General features: G+C 45.3%; 1 protein-coding gene across 1 annotated transcript in view; it reads right to left on the reverse strand.

Annotated features, from left to right (window-relative positions):
* The window catches only part of ASB13 (ankyrin repeat and SOCS box containing 13), a 39,130-nt gene extending 18,980 nt beyond the window's left edge, over positions 1-20,150 (reverse strand). Inside the window, exons 1-3 of the mRNA XM_081089652.1 lie at positions 19,917-20,150; positions 2,818-3,005; positions 1,461-1,611 (exon numbers count right to left, since the gene is read on the reverse strand). Of these exons, the coding sequence (XP_080945778.1) occupies positions 1,461-1,611; positions 2,818-3,005; positions 19,917-19,959 (382 nt within the window). The 5' untranslated portion in view covers positions 19,960-20,150. The remainder of the gene's footprint in view (positions 1-1,460; positions 1,612-2,817; positions 3,006-19,916) is intronic.
* Between the last annotated feature and the right edge of the window lie 545 nt (positions 20,151-20,695).

The raw sequence follows: 20,695 nt of genomic DNA on the forward strand, positions 1-20,695 counted from the left end.
CCTAGAAGCTCAAAGTCCTTTTCCTTTGTCTTGTCATTTTCCTAAAAATTGATCCTATATAATAAAACCTTAATATGCAAATTGACCAAATGTTGAAACAACCGGTCACTATAATGCACACTGACCACCAGGGGGCAGATGCTCAATGCAGGAGCTGCCCCCTGGTAGTCAGTGCGCTCCCACAGGGGGAGGGCTGCTCAGCCAGAAGCCAAGCTCACAGCTGGCAAGTGCAGCAGCAGTGGAGGGAGCCTCTCCTGCCTCTACAGCAGTGCTAAGGACCCCTCAGGTGATGTCCGGGAAGTGGGCCTAAGCCAGCAAGCAGACATCCCCCGAGGGGTCCCGGACTGTGAGAGGGCACAGGCTGGGCTGAGGGACACCCCCATCATGCACGAATGTCGTACACCAGGCCTCTAGTTGTTCTATATGAGCCCAAGCTTTAACCACCCCTTTGCGTGACACCTTGCGGAGTTCTCCCATGCCTATCCACAATGCACTACTCACATTAACAAACGTCTGTTTTCTCTTGTTAATCGGTTCCCTGTCACCTAATTGGTGGAGCCCAGCCAGTGAATCTAAGATAGATAAAGGAAAAGTTTTTCCTCCTCTACACTGTATAAGGATGGCCACTAAACTAACCTTTCAAAAATGCTGTTTTCCAGTCATTCAACATCTGCTCCGAAACTTTCAAGAGCTGCCTATAGTGATCCCTAGTGCCTGAGAATGATGAAAGGGGACCTAGCTATGGGAATTGGGTGTGAGGCAGCAGAGAACAGTGTCCCTGCATGAAGACACAGAGGAGGACACACTACACACCCCAATGAAATACAACAAAGATAGACACTGTACTGGTCAATCAAAATATAGGCTACAAGTTTGCAACCTTTGCTCAAGAGTGGAATCCAAAATCCTTAGTCTGTCATTTAAAAATTTTCCACCAGCTGGCCTTGCCCTAAATTTCCAGTCTTATCTGTTGTTGCTTGTCTGTTGGGAGCTTCTGATTCAATGGGACTCAATGTCATTTTTCCTGTGCACAGCCTTCCTCTTATCCTCCCAACTGAAGTCCATCCATTCTTGGAGAGCAGTTGAAATCCCACCAGCTCCCTGAGCCTGAAGGACCAGCTTCCCCTCCTCTATGAGTACCTGTCCTCAGAGATGTTGTCTGGGTCTCATCTCCTAACTAGATCAGGTGCTCACAAGGCAACATGACAGCAAAGACTGAGAGAGACTGCAGAGTAGACCCATCTCCAGTGTTAGTGTCTGAGAGGCACTGAGCATCTGCTAAGAAATAGAATCCTATCATGGAAACAACGGCCCCTTAGTCCTGGGTGAGGACTATATCTCCAGAAGGAAATGTGAGCATTTCCTTGGTGGAACAACCAATAGCCAGATACCAGCAGCTCTCCTGGGCCAGCCAATGGCTCCCACTCCCTATCCAGGTAGCTCCCTTCCACCTGACTTACCGCTCATGCAGGCTTCGTGCAGTGGGGAGGCTGTGTACAGGGGTGGGTTGACCTTGGCCCCGTAGGAGAGCAATAGCTTCACACACTCGATGCTGCCAGAGGCACAAGCATCGCAGAGCGGGGTACTACCATCGATGTTCCGAGCATCCACCTTGTGGGGAGGGAGAAATAAGTGTTACAGGATCAAGGAGGAAATGCGCTTTCTCATCTTGATGCACATTCATCTGGGCAAAGACACTTCTTAGTTTTTCTAAGAAGTTCTTGGGTTTTCTAGTATGTGCTGAGGCCCCGTGTCAGGCGGGGGAGGCAGTTAGGGATCAAAGGAACTAGGGTTGGGATCACCTGCTAGCCTCCTAAGCCTGTGGCTCTTTTCTTTCTTGGGCAGAATCAACTCAGACTCACTCTTGCCACCACCTCAGCACCTAATATGCACACAGCCAGTAAGGAGAGCTCCAGGTTCCAGCTGAAGCAGGCAGGGCATAAAAAGGGGCTTTAATTCCAGCCTCAGCTAGGAGTGCCTGAAACTGCTTAACATGCCTCCTCTAGCTGGAAAATCATAGGGCAGGAAAAACGCAGCTCCCAACTGGCAGATTCTGCTTAGGACTTATTCAAATTCAGCTGCTATCTGGTTACATGCGGAAGCTTATTCCACTTCCTCTTGACCTGCTTTCAATGCCAAGCTTTGAGAAAGAGTAAGCAGTGCACGATCTTCACTTCAGCCTCACTCTGAACCCCAACACCATTCAGCCCAATGGTGTCCGGCCCAGCTCACCCAGCCACTATGAAACATCCAGCAATTGCGCCAGCCAGAAAGCACTGGAGGCTGAAATCAGTGTGGCATGAGTACTTACACCAGGGATAGCAGCAAATCAGATCAGAATCTTGTTTTTTTCCTTTTTACCAGGGAAGTGTGCCAGCCTCCCCCACTTAGTCATCCTGCTCTCTGAGCCCAAACAGCAGCTCTTGAGCCAAGGCCCTGCCAGCCCTCCAGACAGCCTGTCCCCTTCCTAGTGCAGAGCAGGGCACACCCTCCACCATTTTGCTAAAACTGCCTTCTCTTCAGCCACCAGTGACCCCCTAACAGCCAAGCCCATGACCATACTTACTGGTCCGAGTGTGCAGTTGACACAGAGACTTCCTCTCCCCTCCCTGGGCTCCCACCACACCCCATTCTGGTTTCCTCCTTCCTTTCCTGCTCAGTCTTCTGCAGTGGTTTCCTTATTTCCGGTGCATTTGCAAATCACAGGATGCAAATCCCAAACCCTGTATTTTCCTCCCTCTATACATCCCTTGAACTGGTCCCTTCTATGCCCACAGCCATAGCCAGGCTCCATGGGTGTCCTAAAGGGCTGCTCACCTGGGCCCCGGCAGCCAGCAGCAGCTGCACACACTGTGCCTGGCCCTGCAGACTGGCTGTGTGCAGGGGCGTGATGGAGTCCACTGTGACCTGGTTGACACAGGCGCCGTTCTCGATCAGCTGCTGCAGCTCCAAGGCCTCACCACGATGGGCAGCCTCGTGCACAGGGGTGCGCTCTACCCAGAAACCTGGAAAAGAGACAGACCTGGTGCTGAGATCACACCACTTCTATCCAAATGAGATGAACACAAGTACAAGTCCAGAGACCCTTGACGAAACCCAGACACTGGAAACGATCATGTGATTGGTCTTTGGAGGCATATAAGGGCCTTGTTCACCTCCTTGACCTATCTCCCACACTGCCTCACAAATCCAACTCCCCAGACACACTCACAGCTCATTATTGACCCTGCTTCATCACACTCAGTCTCCTTGCATATATTCTTCTATGCTTGAAATACCTACCTTTGCTCTCCACCCCAATTGTCCATCCTACAATCTCCTGTTTAGACACCTACATACTTTACATGAACTCAGATGAAGTATGTACTTCTCTGGGAAACACTTCTCCCACAGTACTCACACATCTACACTCATTTACACTGCCCCCCTTCTTGCTTGGAAGTGCCTTGAAAGTAAGGACCAGGTTTTAGTGACTCAATTTTAATGGATTCCTCAGGATTTCCCACACTCAAAACCATGTCATCTGCAAATAGAGATAGCTTTGCTTCTTTCTTTCTAATCTGAATGCTTTTATTTCTTTTCCTTGCCTGGTTGCCCTGGCTTGAACGTCTAGCACAATATTGAACAGAAGCGATGAGAGCAAATATCCAAGCTTGGTTCCTGGTCTTGGAGTGGAAGCTTTGTCTTTCACAGTTAAAGATGATGTTAGCGTGGATTTGTGTAGAGAGCCTTCATCAGGTCGAGGGTGTTCCCTTCTATTTCTAGTGAAAGGGTGCTGGATTTTATCAAATACTTTTTCAGCATCTATTGCAATAATTATGCAGGCTTTTTTTTCTTAATTCCATCAAAATGGGGTAATATGTTGATTTTCAAATGTGAAACCAACCATGCATTCCTGGGATAAATCCCACTTGCTCATGGCGCATAATTTTTTTTATATCATGCTAGATTTGGTTTTCTAGTATTTTGTTGAGGATTTTTGTGTCTGTGTTCATAAGCGTCCTTTTTCTTGTGATCAATGTATTTGTCTGGATTTGATATAAAGGCGATACTAGGATGAGTTGAGAAATATTCTCTCCTTTTCTAATTTTTGGAAGAATTTATGAAGAATCATGTAATTGGTCTTTGGCGGCATATAAGGGCCTTGGGTCAAATTCACCTGTGAAGACATCTGGGCCTGGGCTTTCCTATGTTAAGGTTTTTAATTACTATTTCAATCTCTTCATTTATTATAGATCTATTCATATTTTCTGTTTTTAAGTCAGTTTTGGAAGTTTGTGCCTTTTTAAGAATCTCTCCACATCATCCATGTTATCTAACTTGTGGCATACAATTTGTTATGGACTGAATTGTGTCCCCCTCACCATCCCCAAATTCAAATGTTGAAGCCCTAACCCCTAGTACTTCAGCATATGACTATATCTAGAGATAAGGCCTTTATAGAAGTGATTAAGTGAGATGATTGGGATGGGTCCTAATCAACCTGACTGGAGCCTTTATAACAAGATGAAATTAAAACACACAGAGAGTCACTAAGGATGTCCATGAATAGAGGAAAACCTTTCAGGGGCATAGACAGAAGATGACTATCTGCAAGCCAAGTAGAGAAGCCTCAAGAGAAACCAACCCTGCTAGCACCTTAATCTTGGACTGCCAGCTTCCAGAGTGTGAGAAATTAATGTCTGTTGTTTAAGTCTCCCAATCTGTGGTTTTTTTGCTATGGCAGCCTGAGCTGACTAATCCACCACTGTTCATAGTATTATTCCCTTATGATCCTTTTATTTCTGTAAGGTCCACAGTACTGTCCCTCTTTCATTTCTAATTTTGGTAACTCGAGTCTTTTCTCCTTTTTTTCTTGGTCAGTTTAGTTAGGTTTGTCAATTTTGTTGATCTTTTCAAAGAACCAACTTTTTGGTTTTGTGGATTCTCTATATTGTTTTCTGGTCTCTATTTCATTAATTTCCTCTCTAATCTTTATTTCTTTCCTTGTGTTTGCTTTAAGTTTAGTTTTCTCTTCTTCCAATGTCTTAAGATGGAAATTTAGGTCATTGATTTGAGATCTTTCTTTTTTAATACAGGTGTTTACTACTATAAATTTCCTCTAAGTACTGCTTGAGCTGCATCTGTTTAGTTTTGGTGTGTTGTGTTTTCATTTTCAATCATCTAAAACTACAATTATTTATTTTTGCATTCTAATCTCATAAAATACATGTTCAACTAGCATGGCACTACTCCTATCCCTCTTTTTTATGCAATAGCTTGCCTCTTCTCATCACTCCCTACCCAACACCTGCCTTCAGCTCTAGAGAATGAGGTACACAGAACGCAGCACTCTGACCTCCCCATACCTTTAACCAGTAGTGCTCATACTTAAGCACCAGCATCACCTAGAAGACTAAGCCCACCCCCAGAGTTTTTGAGTAAGTAGGTCTCAGATGGAACCTGAGAACCTGAATTTCTGACAAGCTCCCAGATGATGCCAATGCAGCTGGTCTGGGGACTACACTTTGAGAACCACTGCTTTAGATAATACTTTTTCCTCTGAAAAGAACCCCTTTGCTCCCCAGCTCTGCCTCTTTAATTCATTTCTCCCTGACCCCTCCACCCCCACCTCTCCCCACTCATTCTAGATAACCTATCTGCACCTTTCTTGACTGAAATCCAATGGTTTGGTTTTTTTTCCAGCAGGCCTTGCCCACCCTGAAGCCTCAGTCCACTTTGGGTTAGCAGCTCCCCATTTGGGCCCCCCCCCAATAAATACTATTGATCTGTAGTATTTTACACCCCCCACAATTAATTGTACCTATCTATTTTTCCCTTTAGCCAGAGAGCCTATGTAACCCCATGAAATGACGACTCAATAATAGGGTATGGGAGGAACCAAGAAAGAGCTGAAATATGGAGGAATATTTAATTTCCACAAAAATATATAAGCCAGGCTTATGGTACTTTCTACTTACCATCTCAAGAAAGGGCCCCAGCATATTTCCCAGGTAATTAACAGTCACCTGCAGGCCTGTCTTGGGAAGTAACGAAAAGTGGCTATGGATCACTTTAAAGAGAATCTAAGGGGAGTAATGTTCCAACGGCAGAATGAGCAATTACAACCCTAAAAAGAAGAGAGCAAGGTGAGGCCCTGGGTCTTGCACCAGAAAGGGAGGTGCTGCTCAGGAAGGCTGGGCACTGGGGAGACCTGTGGCTAAGTGGTGGGCAGCCTGGCATGGCTCACACATGCATCCATCCAGCAGCTACCTAAAGAGATGTAGCAACTTCCACTGCAGTGTACAAAGATGAATAAGATGTGACAAAAAGCAGTTTACTGTCATGGGCAAGGGAGATGTACAAATAATTCAAAGCATGATGACTGCAACACTGGAGGAACATTTCAAGTTATAGGAAGTTGGAAGCAGGACCACCCAAGCATCCAGGGCCAGTCAGGAAAGCATCACGGAGGAGAAGGGCTGCAGTGAGTCTGTGACAAACATCAGTTGTTGGCTTTGCATTCACAGCATCTGTCACAGAATATAGCTCAACAAAGATGCTTATATCCACCGGCTTGTTGAATGAAATGAAATGAATGAATGAATGAATGGAATTACTAAAAGAAACTATAAAGTCTGGACATAAAATTTTTTTAAAAAAATTTGAATTTTCTTTCTTTATGATCAGTCTATAGAGGAAATGCAACTTACTGGTAACCAGCAGCAGTGATGGAGGGCAGAGATCAGAAGCAGGACGTGCGATAACAAAGCAGAGAAAAGAAACTTGTGCACATCAAAGGGCACGATCAACAGATTGAAAGGCAACCTACAGAATGGAAGAAAATATTTTCAAATCATATATCTGAATAGGTTAATATCCAGAATATATAAAGAATGCCTGTAACTCAACAACATAAATAATCTAATTTAAAAATTGGCGAAGACTTAAATAGGTATTTCTCCAAAGAAGATATACAATGGCCAACAAGTATATGAAAAGATGTTCTTGCCGAAACCGGTTTGGCTCAGTGGATAGAGCGTCGGCCTGCGGACTGAGGGTCCCAGGTTCGATTCCGGTCAAGGGCATGTACCTGGGTTGCGGGCACATCCCCAGTGGGAGATGTGCAGGAGGCAGCTGATCAATGTTTCTCTCTCATCGATGTTTCTAACTCTCTATCTCTCTCCCTTCCTCTCTGTAAAAAATCAATAAAATATATTTTTTAAAAAAAGAAAAGAAAAGATGTTCAACATCACTAATCATCAGAGAAATGTAAATCAATACCACAATCACCTCACATCCATTAAGATGTCCACTATTAAAACAAACAAACAAAAAGAACCAGAAAATAAATGTTGGTGAGGAATATAAGATGGTACCGCCACTATGGAAAAGAGTATTCTGGTTCCTCAGAAAATTAAAGATTTTACCATATGACCCAGGAATCCCACTTCTAGGTATATATCCAAATGAACCAAAAGCAGGATATTGAAGAGATATCTGCACCCCCATGTTCACTGCAGAATTATTCACAATAGCCAAGAAGTGGAAGCAACCCAGGTGTCCATGGATAGATGAATGGATAAAGAAATATGGTTTATCCATACAATGGAAATTACTCAGCCTTTTAAAAAGGAGAAAAATTCTGACACATCCTACATTAATGAAACTTGAGAGCATTATTCTAAGTGAAATTTAAAAAGTCACAAAGAGCCTGGCTTGTCTGGCTTGGGGTTGAGCGTTGACCCATGAACCAGGAGGCCATGGGTTCAATTCCAGATCAAGGCACATGCCTGAGATGTGAACTCGATCCCCAGTAGGGGTTGTGCAGGAGACGGTTGATCAATGATGTTTCTCTCTCACCAATGTTTCTCTCTATCCGTCTCCCTTCTTCAATAAAAACATATTAAAAAATAAAATTTTTTGAAAATCACAAAAAGCCTGGCCAGCATGGTTCAGTGGTTGAGCGTTGACCTATGAACCAGGAGGTCAGAATTCAATTCCCCGTCAGGGTACATGCCTGGGTTGTGGGCTCGATCCCTTGTGGGGGGTGTGCAGGAGGCAACCAATCAATGGTTCTCTCTCATCATTGATGTTTCTATCTCTCTCCATTTTCTTTCCTCTCTGAAATAAATATAAAAATATTTTTTATAAAATTAAATTAAATTTAAAAAGTCATAAAAAAGCAAATACTTATATGATTCCGCTTATAAGAGTCATTGAATTCATACAGACAGAAAGTAGAATGGTGGTTGCCAAGGGGAGGGGAGTAAGGCAGTTTCACAGGTGCAGAGTTTCACTGTTGCAAGAAGAAAAAGTTCTGGATATCGGTTGCTCAACGATGTGCACATAGTTAACGCTACTAAACTTAAACTATAGCATCTTAACAATTGCTGTGTGGTTTTTTTAAACCACAATTAAAACTTTAAAAATTCTATTTTTTTAAAGTAACAAAAAGATGGTGGATTCCCTGAGGTTGGGAAGTTTGTCACCTGCAGCTGGTACCAACCACAGGCTGTCATCAACAGGGGACAGTTATGGGGCGGGGGAGGGGATGAGGGGAAGAATGTGACTTCAACAGCCTCTAGGAAGGGCTGAGAAGCAAGGGGAGGGGAGAACCACCTGCACATAAAGAATGTGGGGCTGCATGGTGCCCCATGGAGCAGTGTGACTGGGCGCTGGCCCTCCCTCCAGGGAAAGCTCGGCTTTCCCCCATGAAAAGGCTGGGACCTATTAACCATAAGGCAAAAAGATGCATCTGCTTGCCTTCAGTGGGGAGAGCACGGGAAAACACTACACATTAGTCAGGCCACTGCCAGGCCTGACCTCAGGCTTTGTTTCCAGCCCTGTGCCTGAACCCCAGTTGTGACATGATGCCCCATCCCCCTGGGAGAGGGGCCACCCTAGAAACCTGAGAACCCCTGTTCTGGCAAGTTCCCTCAGGGATGAGCATTCCCCTAAATCCCAAACCTGCCACTTAATTGGTTTCTGAGCTTCCCTCTTCCCATCACCATCCCTCAGTCCCATCACACCCACTTCCAGTCTTCCCATACCTCCCCTGGGCCCTTCCCCTCACCCCCTCCCTATGATGCAGCTAAATCATAAGTGGATTGTGTGGGGCCTCCTCAGGACCCTTCAATTGCCCCTTCTTTCAAAATAAAATCCACACTCCTTTACAAGCCAGGCACACAGGCCCTCCAGGATGGAGTCTTGACCTCTTTTCTTAGTCTTTCTCCCCCTCCCCACTACCACCTTTGTCCCTCCCATCGCCTGCCCGCCCCCCCCCACACACACACACACACACACACAATTGTCTCTAATTATAATGAACTTCACATAGCTCACAGAGGGTCAGGCCTTGTGCCTTTGTGTTTGCTGTCCCTGCCTCCCTATGGAAATGCACTCCCTAGCTTCCCATACCACAGCTTCTGCCTGAGTGACTAAATCCTCCTCACCCAGTAAGACCCAGTGGAATGTCTGTTCCTTCAGAAGCCTTTCAGCGTGCAGCCCACCCACCCACTACCTTGTTTATTCCATCTCTGTACCATTAGCCGTGCACACCCTCACACCTGCAACTCATTTGCACTCCTCTCCCCTCCCTCCTCAAGCATCTCTAGGATAGGACAAGCCCACCCTCTGGTTCCAGCAGGGCACCTGACACCCAGGTATGGGATGAGTAAATACTCTGCAGAGCAGGTTTGACTTGGCAGACAATGCCTTCCCCCTGCAGTTGTGTCTGCCCTCCCCCCACCTCCCACCTGCCAAAGTATAACCACCTTCCCTGCCCTTCACAGGCCTGCCCAGCTCCTGGCACTGAGCCAGGTGCCAGAGCATCAATTACATAGGAGTCTGTTGTAACAAGAGCCAAGGTCACAGTCCTGGAAGAGCATCTGGGCACTTGTGCTCCAGACTGCTAGCTGCATCCAACTTATTCCTGCCTCTTGTCTGGGCTTTGGTTGGAGGTCATAGTGACACCTGTCATTCCTCAGGTCGACCAGCTGCTGGCAAGCCCAAGCTCATGAAGGGCTAAATGAAGACCTTCCTCTTGAAAACTAGAGAGTTTCACCGGCAGTCAGGGTTATGTAAGGAGGAATGATCGGTGCTTGGAAACACTTTTGCCACCTCTCTGCCCCTGAGTATGACCTAATTAATTCAGCCTGTGCACCAGATGTGCACCTTTCTGGCTCCCAGCTCCAACACCCTCTTTGCCTTAGCTGGGCCCCTGACACCTCACATCTGAAGGCCCCAGGCCCAAGTCTATCCTTTGGGGATCAAAAAGCCCCAGTTGAGTACTTCAAGTGGTTCTGCATCAGCTGCCCTGAGGGAGAATGTATGTGGTGACTGAGGAGCCTCAGGAATCACCCAACACCTGACTCTGTCACTTACAATAATCTCTGAGACCTTGTGCAAGTTACTTACCCTCTCAGAGCCTGTTTTCTCCCTTATAAAATGTACATAGTTTTGACTACCCCATAGGGTGGCTGTGAAAGCTGAAGGGAGGCTATTTTGCACAGCTCCAAGCCAATTATAAACACTCAGTAAATGACAGACACTATGACTATGATGGCATCATCATCATCATTATGACGACTTCTGCTAGTCCTGTTGGGTCTTGGGTTCCAGCTCTTCCATCTGTCCTTGTTCTATAATGAGCCTTGTTCCATAATGAGTTTACCTGCACAGTTCCTGGGCCCTCTGACACTGCCGCCTGCATTCCTACCAGCTCCTACCAGCTTACACAGCCAACTGTTAAATATCCAGGAATTCCGCCAGCCAGAAACTGTTAGGGGCTCAAAGTCAGCCATGGTGTGAGTATTTACAATAGGAAAAGCAGCAAATCAGAATCTTGTTTGTATTCCTTTTTTCTCCCCCCCCCCCTTTTTTTCCAGAGAGACACCTTACCAGCATCCCACTTAGTCAGCCAGAGACCAAAATCCTGCTCCTTGAGCCCAAACACCAGCTCTTCAGCCAATGGCCCACCTGCCCTCCCCGGGAGCTGTGTCTACGATATACATGGCCTGGCAGGCCCCCTGCCCAGGTAGATCAGAGCACTCATTGGCTCCAATAAATTCTCCAGAGATCAGAACCCAAGCCACACTGTCTTTTCTAGTCCTTCTGTGAGCCTGGCCCTGCTCCAGGCCTTTCCTCCCCCAGCTGGGCTGACCTCTCCATGGACAACAGCCCTGCTCTAACAGACTGTTTTCCAAATGCCTCAGAGAATACCTTTACTACAAAACTGATCCAACACACTGGGTTTAGTTGGGGGTCAACATCCACCATGCACCTTTAGATGTTGCTTGGGCCAGGAATTTTGTTCCAAGTACATCATTAGGGCAGCCTGGGGTCCTTGCTGCAGAAGGTCCTTCTCTGCCACAGCTACAGATAGAAAATAATCTGCCAGCTCTGGCATACACCCTTCTCCCAAATACCCAGTAAACATTCTTGAAATGGTGGCAGAGCAAGATAGAAGGGAGGGCAGGCCATTCCTGCAGAGGAGTCCAGAGTGGGAGATGTAGCAGCCAAGAACGAACACTAAAGTCATAGTACGGTTGCTTTTCTGAGGCCTGCTCCCTGGACTAAACTTCAGGTCTCAGGGGAAAGTCAGAGGTCCCCAGTGACTCATCCCACAAGGTCCCCAAAGGACAAGGAGCTGTGTGTAAAAGCTACCAGTAAATTTAAGAACTGAAAGGGCCTTAGAAATCCTTTACAATCAACACTTCCAGAAAAGCATGGCAAAGTATACCCATCCCTCTGATCATAACGGAGTAAAAAAAAAGAAAAGGGTCATAAACCTATAAGGACAAAGAGTCCAGCATCTAAGGATGACAATATCTACTCTGCACGATGCTATAAGAACCAAAGACACAACCTATATTATAAAAACCCAGTGGCCCTAATGCCGTAACGACCAAAGACTGATCACCAGGAGGCTGTGTGCGTGGCGAGGTGCAAGCAGGTGAGCAGTGCTGCATGTGCAGCAAGGCACAAGCGGATGGGTGGGGATTTGACTCTGGGTCCCGGGTCTCACGCAATTTCCCGAGGGTCAGGGTCTTGCACAATTTCATGTGCTGGGTCACTAGTATATGTGAAAAGCCTTGCACAAAGTGGGTGCTTGCTTAATGATGCTTATCACGGCCACCAATTTTGAATAGTGCAGTCTGAATTAAAGTTTTAGTGAACTGGGAATTAGCAGTCACCTTGATTTTCAAGGGAAAACAGAAATCTTTATTTTTATATGTAGAAACACTTACTTAGGAAATGGGGCTAAATTTACGGTTGCTTTTTAAGAGATTTTTCAGCAAGTTCTTTTTCAATGTTTTAATTATGAATACCCAAAATATTGTTTGTCAGTAAACATAGGGTCAAACGGCCTACAGTGTGGTTTTAAGATATGTTAAATTAGGTAAAAATTAAATAGAAAACGCCATCTTCCTATAGGGACAAAACAGCCAGAACTCAGTAAATGAGAAAAAAAGAAAGTGAAAGAGAATAACTGAAAGCAAAAGAGAAAGAGAAAAGAAAGGAAAATAGATTGCTAAAAAGAGAAAGGCAGCCAGGAAAAAGGAAAGAGGTATTAAGAGGAGGCGGCCTCTTAGTGATCAGCGCAGTCTTTCTGCAGGCAGATCTCCCTGAACACAATTAGAGCCACTCATCTCCAATGCTCATCCCCTCCCTGGTTCCTCCTCCCCTAACCACAGAGCACAGAGGGTGAGGGCTTTACATCCTAACCACTGAACGGTCATCCTCCACCTTCCCCACTTTATCCCAGGGACTTTGGGAAGTTTCTCATTTGAAATCATCTAAGTGTCAGTTTCTTATCATTGGAGATCATATTTCACAGTGTCCTTTAAAAGAGAAAATAAGAGAATAACGTGCAACCATTTTCCCAGAAAAGTACTCAATAAGAGTTTGTAACTCACACTACGTGTGGTATCTTCGAATACCTCCAATTGCCCTAAATAGGCTTCTTTGTTTGTTTGTTTACAAGTCTTATTTAAAGGTCAGTTTTAGGACAAGCTTCAGGCTCTAAATATCTCTCCACCCATGAGAAAATACCCAGGTGGTTTGGGAGTGGGGGGAGCAGGAGGAATACCCACAGATGATGACCCTGAAGTGTACAGAGAGCTTCCAGTTCACTGAGAGAGACAGGTCCCTGCCCAAACTCCCTGCATGAAATCAAATCAATAAGCCTACCTCCCAACATTCTCTGTGGTGCCTCTTGCAAATGCACAGCCAAGCTTTATACGAAAAGAAAAGAGATCAGAATGAACAAAAAATAAAGAATTCAGAAGAAACCAGTTTCAATGTAGGTAAAAACATCTAAAAAACTATTTTGAAACCTAAGAAGACAGGAGAGAAAATATGAAACAACAGCAAAAAGCATTTTAAAAGAAAACTCAGGGAATAAGACCTTTTGACAAAAAATATGATAGTGAAAATTAAAAACAAATCCACTAAGAATTGGAAAATGAAGTTCAGAAAATCTGGTAGATAGTAGGACAAAACAGGAAGAGGAGATAGAAAATAGTAAGACAAAATAGTTAGAAAAACAAAGGATCCATTCAGGAAGTCTAAGGCCCAATTAACAGGGGTGCCAAAAAGAGAAAAGAGAACCCTCAAAGATATTACACTAAAAAGTCCCTGAATTGAAAGGGATGATTTCTGGATGGGAAGGGTCCAGTGAGAAACCTGAATGATATACTAGTATATAGCAAAGAGGGCCCACACCAAGCCACACTGCCAAATAATTTCAGTACTGCAAGGATAAGGAAAAACCCTAAAAGTTTCTAGAGAGGGAAAAATCCCATTTAAAGAATGAGGTTGCTGCCCTAACCGGCTTGGCTCAGTGGGTAGAGAGTCGGCCTGCGGACTGAGGGTCCCGGGTTCGATTCCGGTCAAGGGCATGTACCTTGGTTGCGGGCACATCCCCAGGAGGGAGTGTGCAAGAGGCAGCTGATCGATGTTTCTCTCTCATTGATGTTTCTAACTCTCTATCCCTCTCCCTTCCTCTCTGTATAAGATCAATAAAATATATTTAAAAAAAAAAAAAAGAATGAGGTTGCTGGGGGAAGAGAGGAAGGAGATAGAAGACAGTATAGGGATAAATGGTGATGAATGGAGACTTGCTTTGGGGTGGTGAACACACATTACAGTGTACAGGTGATGTGTTGTAGAACTGTGCACCTGAAACCTCTATAATTTTGTTGACCAGTGTCACCCTAATAAATTCAATAAAAAGGAAATAAATAAAATAAAATAAAGAACCAGGAGTCAGAATGGCATCTGATCTCTTAAAGCAGTTCTGAAAACTCGAGGACAGGAGCAGTGCCTTCAAAATTCTGAGAAAAGGGCCCTGACTGGTTTGGCTCAGTGGATAGAGCGTCGGCCTACGGACTGAAGGGTCCCAGGTTCGATTCCAGTCAAGGGCATGTACCTTGGTTGTGGGTACATCCCTAGTAGGGGGTGTGCAGGAGGCAGCTGATCAATGCTTCTCTTTCATCGATGTTTCTAACTCTCTATCCCTCTCCCTTCCTCTCTGTAAAAAAAAAAAAAAAAAAAAAAAAAAAAAAAAAAAAATTCTGAGAGAAGGATTTCCAGCCCAAAATTCCAAAGCGAGCCTGGCTGCCAATGAAGTGTGGAAATAGAATCAAGACATTTGGGAACAGCCCTGACCAGTTTTGCTCAGTGGATAGAGCGTCGGCCTGCGGACTGAAGGGTCCAGGGTTCGATTCTGGTCGTGAGCATGTACTTTGGTTGCGGGCATATTCCCAGTGGGAGGTGTGCAGGAGGCAGCTGATTGATGTTTCTCTCTCATTGATGTTTCTAACTCTCTATCCCTCTCCCTTCCTTTCTGTAAAAAATCAATAAAATATATTTTTTTTAAAAAGACATTTAGGAACAACAAGCAAGATTTCAAATAAGTTGCCTCCTCATCACTCTTTCTGGACACATTCCTCAGAGATGTGTTCCATCGAAATGAGGGAGTTTTATCAAGAAAGAGAGAGATATGGGATCTAGGATTCAATGTGGAAGAGAGGTGATGTAAATTCCCAAGGGTTGGTCAAAGCAGGCTCCAGGATGACAGGTGGGCAGCAGTCTCAGGAGCACCCTGCACAGATGGAGCACGAAGCGGCAAGCTGTAGAGGTTATATCCCCAGTCATCCATGAGACAAGAAAGACAGCGGACCGAGGTTACCTGAGGTGCCTGAGCAGACCAAGAGACAGTCTGAGGATGAATTAGTAATTGTGTATATAGAAAACTAAACTAACAAACAGAACAGTCATTACCTCTAAGAAAAGCAAAAAGTTATACGAAGAAAGAAATGCAATCCTAATATAGCAAGGAGTGCAGCTGTGGGCAATATTCACAGTCATAAAGTGAACCCCAGATAATGAGTTTTTTAAAAAGTAATTATATTACAGGATCCTGGAGGGAAGCATATGGAAGTGGAGGAGCCCCAAGTGAGCGAGGGCTTCATCTCCCCCAACAGGATGTCTGCCGGGAGAGTCAAGTTTGAAAGTCGGGAAATTGAATTTTTAGCATATTAGTTAGACAAATGGAGGTAAACCAGATAAACAGCTTAAAGAGTTGAAGTAGTTGTTTCTATGTAGTGGGAATCAAGGGGGAGTTGGAAGAAGACAGAAATGTTTCATGGTAAATCTTGTGGTTCCATTTAATTTTTTAAAACCATGTACAGTGTAATATCTATAAAATACTATATTTTAAATACTAATAAGAAATTCTTTATAATTTCTCATTTAACCCACTTTAGAAAACAGAGCAAAAGGCTTGCTTAAGATCACACAGCATAGGAATCCCTGCTCCTCAAACCACATCAGGCTCATGGGTGTGTGTTTGTGGGTGTGTCCCATATCTAGGAACTGGTCCATCTGGACATGGCAAATATTTCCTGTCCCAATGCAAAACCAAAAACCATTTAAGGTCAGTCAGCACCTCTGATATTCTTGGCTCTGGCTCCTAAAAAAAAGTTAAATTATTGGCTCTGGCCCCTAACAAACATGTTAAATATACTCTAACCCAAACAGGACGTAATGATTTCTGGCTATGCTTTTCCAACCCATCAAAGTCAAATTCTCAAAGCTTGATAACTCACAAACATCTAATGGATTTCACTGGGTTTTTTTTTTTTTTACATGTTAGTACATACAAAAAGCGCAGGTAACTTCAGGTTTGTATCCTTGAACAATTTCTTCCTATTCTCTTTTCCAGTGGGTTCTGCGTGATCCTTCATATCACCACATCTGTGATATTCAGTGATCCCCTGACATCCCTCCCTACCCCTGGCAGGCCACCATTTCTGGCACTGTAGGGGCTTCTATACACGGAATGAAACATAGCTTTAGAGCCCTCTTCCCCTATATTTCTGTTCTCTGGAACCATGCAATGAAATTTGCCTCACATAGCAGAAAACTCCTAATAAAAGGGCCCTTTTGGTATTTGACTTGCTGTAAATACCTTTGAATGAGTTCCCAACCCACACAGAATTCCATGTTATCTTACAGCAGGATGCATTTGTCTGTGTGTGTGTTAAAAATATACTTCTTTGGCCAGGCTGGTGTGGCTCAGTGGTTGAGATTGACCTATGAACCAGGAAATCATGGTTCAATTTCCAATCAGGGCACTTGCCCAGGTTGCAGACTCAATCTCTGGTGGGGGGCATGAAGGAGGCAGCCAATCAAAGATTCTTTCTCATCACTGATATTTCTCTCTCTCCCTTCTTCTCTGAAATATCCTATATAATAAAAGGCTAATACGCAAATCAACAAAATGGTGGAACAACTGGTCGCTATGATGAGCACTGACCACCAGGGGGCGCAGATTCTCAATGCAGGAGTTGCCCCCTGGTGGTCAGTGTGCTCCCACAGGGGGAGCGCCACTCAGCCAGAAACCAGGCTTACGGCTGGTTAGTGCAGCAGTGGTGGCGGGAGCCTCTCCCACCTCCGCAGCAGCACTAAGGATATCCAAATGCTGTCCTTGGCCCACTCCCTACAGTGATTGGGCCTAAGCTGTCAGTCAGAAATCCCCTGAGGGTTCCTGGTCTGCCTGAGGGATGCCCCCCACTGAGTGCACAAATTTTGTGCACCAGGATATTTATATATGCCAGTTTGATAGCAATCATGTTGAAACAGATGCACTCACTCTAATCTACTTTCTGAACATCCATTAGCCTCAGCAGGTGGAAGAGGCCATTTTAAATGGTAGGTATATTAAAATGCTAGGGAACAAGGCAGATCGCAGAGCATGAACTTAGGAGTGTTTTCTCAGCTTTTGCCTACGAGTGGCCTAATCTCCATTCATACTTAACATTGACCATGAAAGGCCATTCAGAGAATACAAATTATCAGGTCTATAAATTCTGCTCCTTAAAAGAATGCTAGTTATTTGTGTATCTCCAAGAACTTACTTTTCAACCTTTGCTTCAGTACCCTGTTTCAGACTGCAATTGGTGCTGTTTAAATCTTTAGGAAGGTAGAAACAGGAAAAGGAAAACATAGTGTGCTTTTCTTTTCCTCCTCCCTTCTTTCTATCTGATTCTATCAGATTACACCGATTAAATTCTGTCAGAAGCTCTTGAGGACAAATGCTGAGTACAGGAATCACTTTTTCAACTTTGCAAATAGACACTTATCTTGGGTCAATAGCACTGTATTACATTTGCTACGTTATAAACACCAGATTCATCTTAGGATGTGACTTGTCCTAAATTCTTTGTATTTGTTGACAAAACTATATTGTAAGACTCTACAATCTTTACCTCTGTAAGGTGTTATTTTAAAAACTGGGAAACTGCCCTGGTCAGTGTGGCTCAGTGGGCTGGGCATTGTCCCATGCACTAAAAGATTGCTGGTTCACATATCTGGGTTTCTGGCTAGATCCCTAGTATGTGTGTGTGGGGGGGGGGGGGGGCGGGGGAGGTGGTCAGGAGAGTGGGGCAGACAGGAGGCAGCCAATGGATGTTTAGCTCTCTCATGTTCATGTTTTTTTTCTCTCTCTCCTGTCCTTGCTCTCTAAAAATCAATTTTAAAATAAAATAAAATAAAAAACCTGGAAAATTTACATGCGTTGGTTGTAACACCATACACATAAGAATTTGAGATCAGAATGTTAAAATGGCCCTATGATGGACCTATACTTCTGCTGGGATAGCAGTGTTGTTTTGGATTGAACACATTCAGTTTATTCATTAGTGTTGAGAATAGAAATGTCAACAGGACATATCTTGGAGAAATATAGTAAAACAATAAAAAATATCCATGAACTCCAGAAGCTGTGTATCTATTAGTTTAACAGAGGTCCTCAAACTTTTTAAACAAGGGGCCAGTTCACTGTCCCTCAGACATTCCGCACATGCGCACTGCGGGCCCGGGATGAGTTGGCTGCTAAGCAGGACAGGCAGCAGCGGCAAAAACACCCGGCGGGCCGGATAAATGTTTTTGGTGGGCCGCATGTGGCCCGCGGGCGGTAGTTTGAGGACGCCAGGTTTAGAGTGTGTTTTCTTTTAAAGTCACATTCCTTAAATTCTTCAAAAACAAAACAAAACACTTGCTCAGAAGTTATGTCGTGTTACTGAATGCTCTACCTGAATAAAATAAAAAATTTAATCAGCTTCAGTGATTAGCTGTTCATTGCTTATTTAACTGATCCAATCAAATATAGATCACATTGGCAGGTTCAAAGTCTTGTGTCTGTCTGGGGTGGAATGCCAAGTAAAAATAGATGTTTAGTAAATACTTTTGATCATGCTGAAGATGGCTCTTTTGCAAAATAAATTGAAATATATTTGCCTTGCTATGACCACAATTCCTCTTAAGCTAAATTTACCTTCAAGACTTCCCACTTTTATTCCCACTACTGTTTTTACCAGTGTAGAAATACTTCAGATTTTTTCTTTCCAGGCTTTCACTGTTCATTTTTTAATTGCCATAGTTTCTTTTCCCCCCCTGAAGTGATTTTACTTTTATTTCCTTCACTTTAAGTCAATCATGACATTTCACAGTGATTCTGGGATGGAGGCAGAAAGAAGGCGATGTTAAGAATCCTAGGGCTGGCCCACATGGCCCAAGAAGGTGCAGGAGGGCAGGCCTCCTTGGGGGAGCTGGAAGAGCACCCACTGCCATAGTCTTAACTTCAGAGGCAGGAAAGTTTGCTCCCAGAAAGAATGTCCTTTGCCCTCAACTCCATTTCATTCTTGGGTAGCCCAAATGGTAAAGAAGAATCAGTGAAGAACCGAGATTTCATTTTTTACAGTGTGACAACATCTCAAGGTCACATCCTCCCTCTGGAGCTGATTCCTTCTGTCACCCAGGGTGTGTATGTGTGTGTGTGGGGAGGGGGGGGGGGGGGAGGCGGGATGCTAAGGACACAGCGCACTGCCTTCTCTGCAGCTCCTGGAAGATGTTCCAGCTCCCACCAGGGCTGCCCTACCCTTGGTCCGTCATGGCCATTTCCTAGTTTCTCCTCGGACTTGGCAATGACTACCCACCCACCCTTACCCCCCACGCCACCCCACCCTGCTGGGCACCTTCCTCAAGGTTGCCAGAGCTTTAGTGGTGAGTCTGCAGTTCCGAAGTCCCACTGTTGTTGCGTCACGATGATGACCAGCCCTGGGACGCGCTGGGGCGGGGAGACAAGGGGTAGGGCACAGAAATCACGTCTGAAAGCATGGGATCCCGGACCCCGCTCCTTTAAGGACAGGACCCTCCAAACAGGGCCCATCAAACCGCCCCAGAAGACACATTCAAAGGGCGCATCATCGATCACAAAGCCAGTGCCATCAGATGCACCTCTACAGTCCCCGAGAGCCAAGAGCCGGCTCCGGCGGTCCTCGGTCTTTTGCCAATCCCCCAGCTCCAACCCCCCAGCTCCGGGGTGCCCGAGCCCCGCGCCCGCAGCACCCGCGGCGCCCCGCACGCACCCACGTCGCCCAGGAAGCAGCCGTCTGCAGTCCGGGACTCCATGCCGCTGGCTGTCACGCACCCCCAGCTCCGTATCCGGGTGACTCTGTGCTGGGGACAAGGGCCTCCTGCGGAGATGGCCGTGAGCGTCGGGAGTTGTAGTTCGCTGGTCGTGCGGGCGCGCCTCGCGGGACCCGGGGCCAGCGCCACGGCGTGGTCACCTGCGTCCAACTGCACCGTCGCTGCCGCCTCGCTCAGCTGGGCAAAACATACGCCCGTGTGCAAAATATGTGTCCAAGAGCCAAACGTGACCAGCTGCTAAAACGCACTACCGTGCTTTGCATTGCAAATCTCCAGCGTTCCTCCATGCTTTAAAGATGAACTTCCTGCCGGAGCTGACAGACTCCCTGTTTCTTTCGTCTTTTGACAGGAAGTCATAAATTCCAAATCATTCACATTCGTTGAAAAATAAAAACAAAAAACAAGCCTTTCCAAGTCTCATGACAGAAATGAATAACCTGTTTGCAAATGAGTCCCAGTTGACAACTGAGAAAGGGAGCTTTTTCTTTAACCCACCCTGACCTGCCCTGAGCCTACTAAACGTAGAAGTTAGTTTGGGCTGGAAAGTAAAAATATCAGGAATTGCCCCGGTCTGGAAACACATAAGGACAAGCAGGGAGCAGAAAGTTTGATGGGTTACCCAGGCAGAGGCTTCTCTGAGGACTTGAATGTCCAGTCCAGTCAACAGGCACTGTACTGAGCAGGGCTGGAGCCCCGTTAGAATTCAAAGCTGCTTGGA

The sequence above is a fragment of the Myotis nattereri genome, assembly GCF_964212035.1.
Source record: "Myotis nattereri genome assembly, chromosome: 1".
NCBI classification, from domain to species: Eukaryota; Metazoa; Chordata; class Mammalia; order Chiroptera; family Vespertilionidae; genus Myotis; species Myotis nattereri.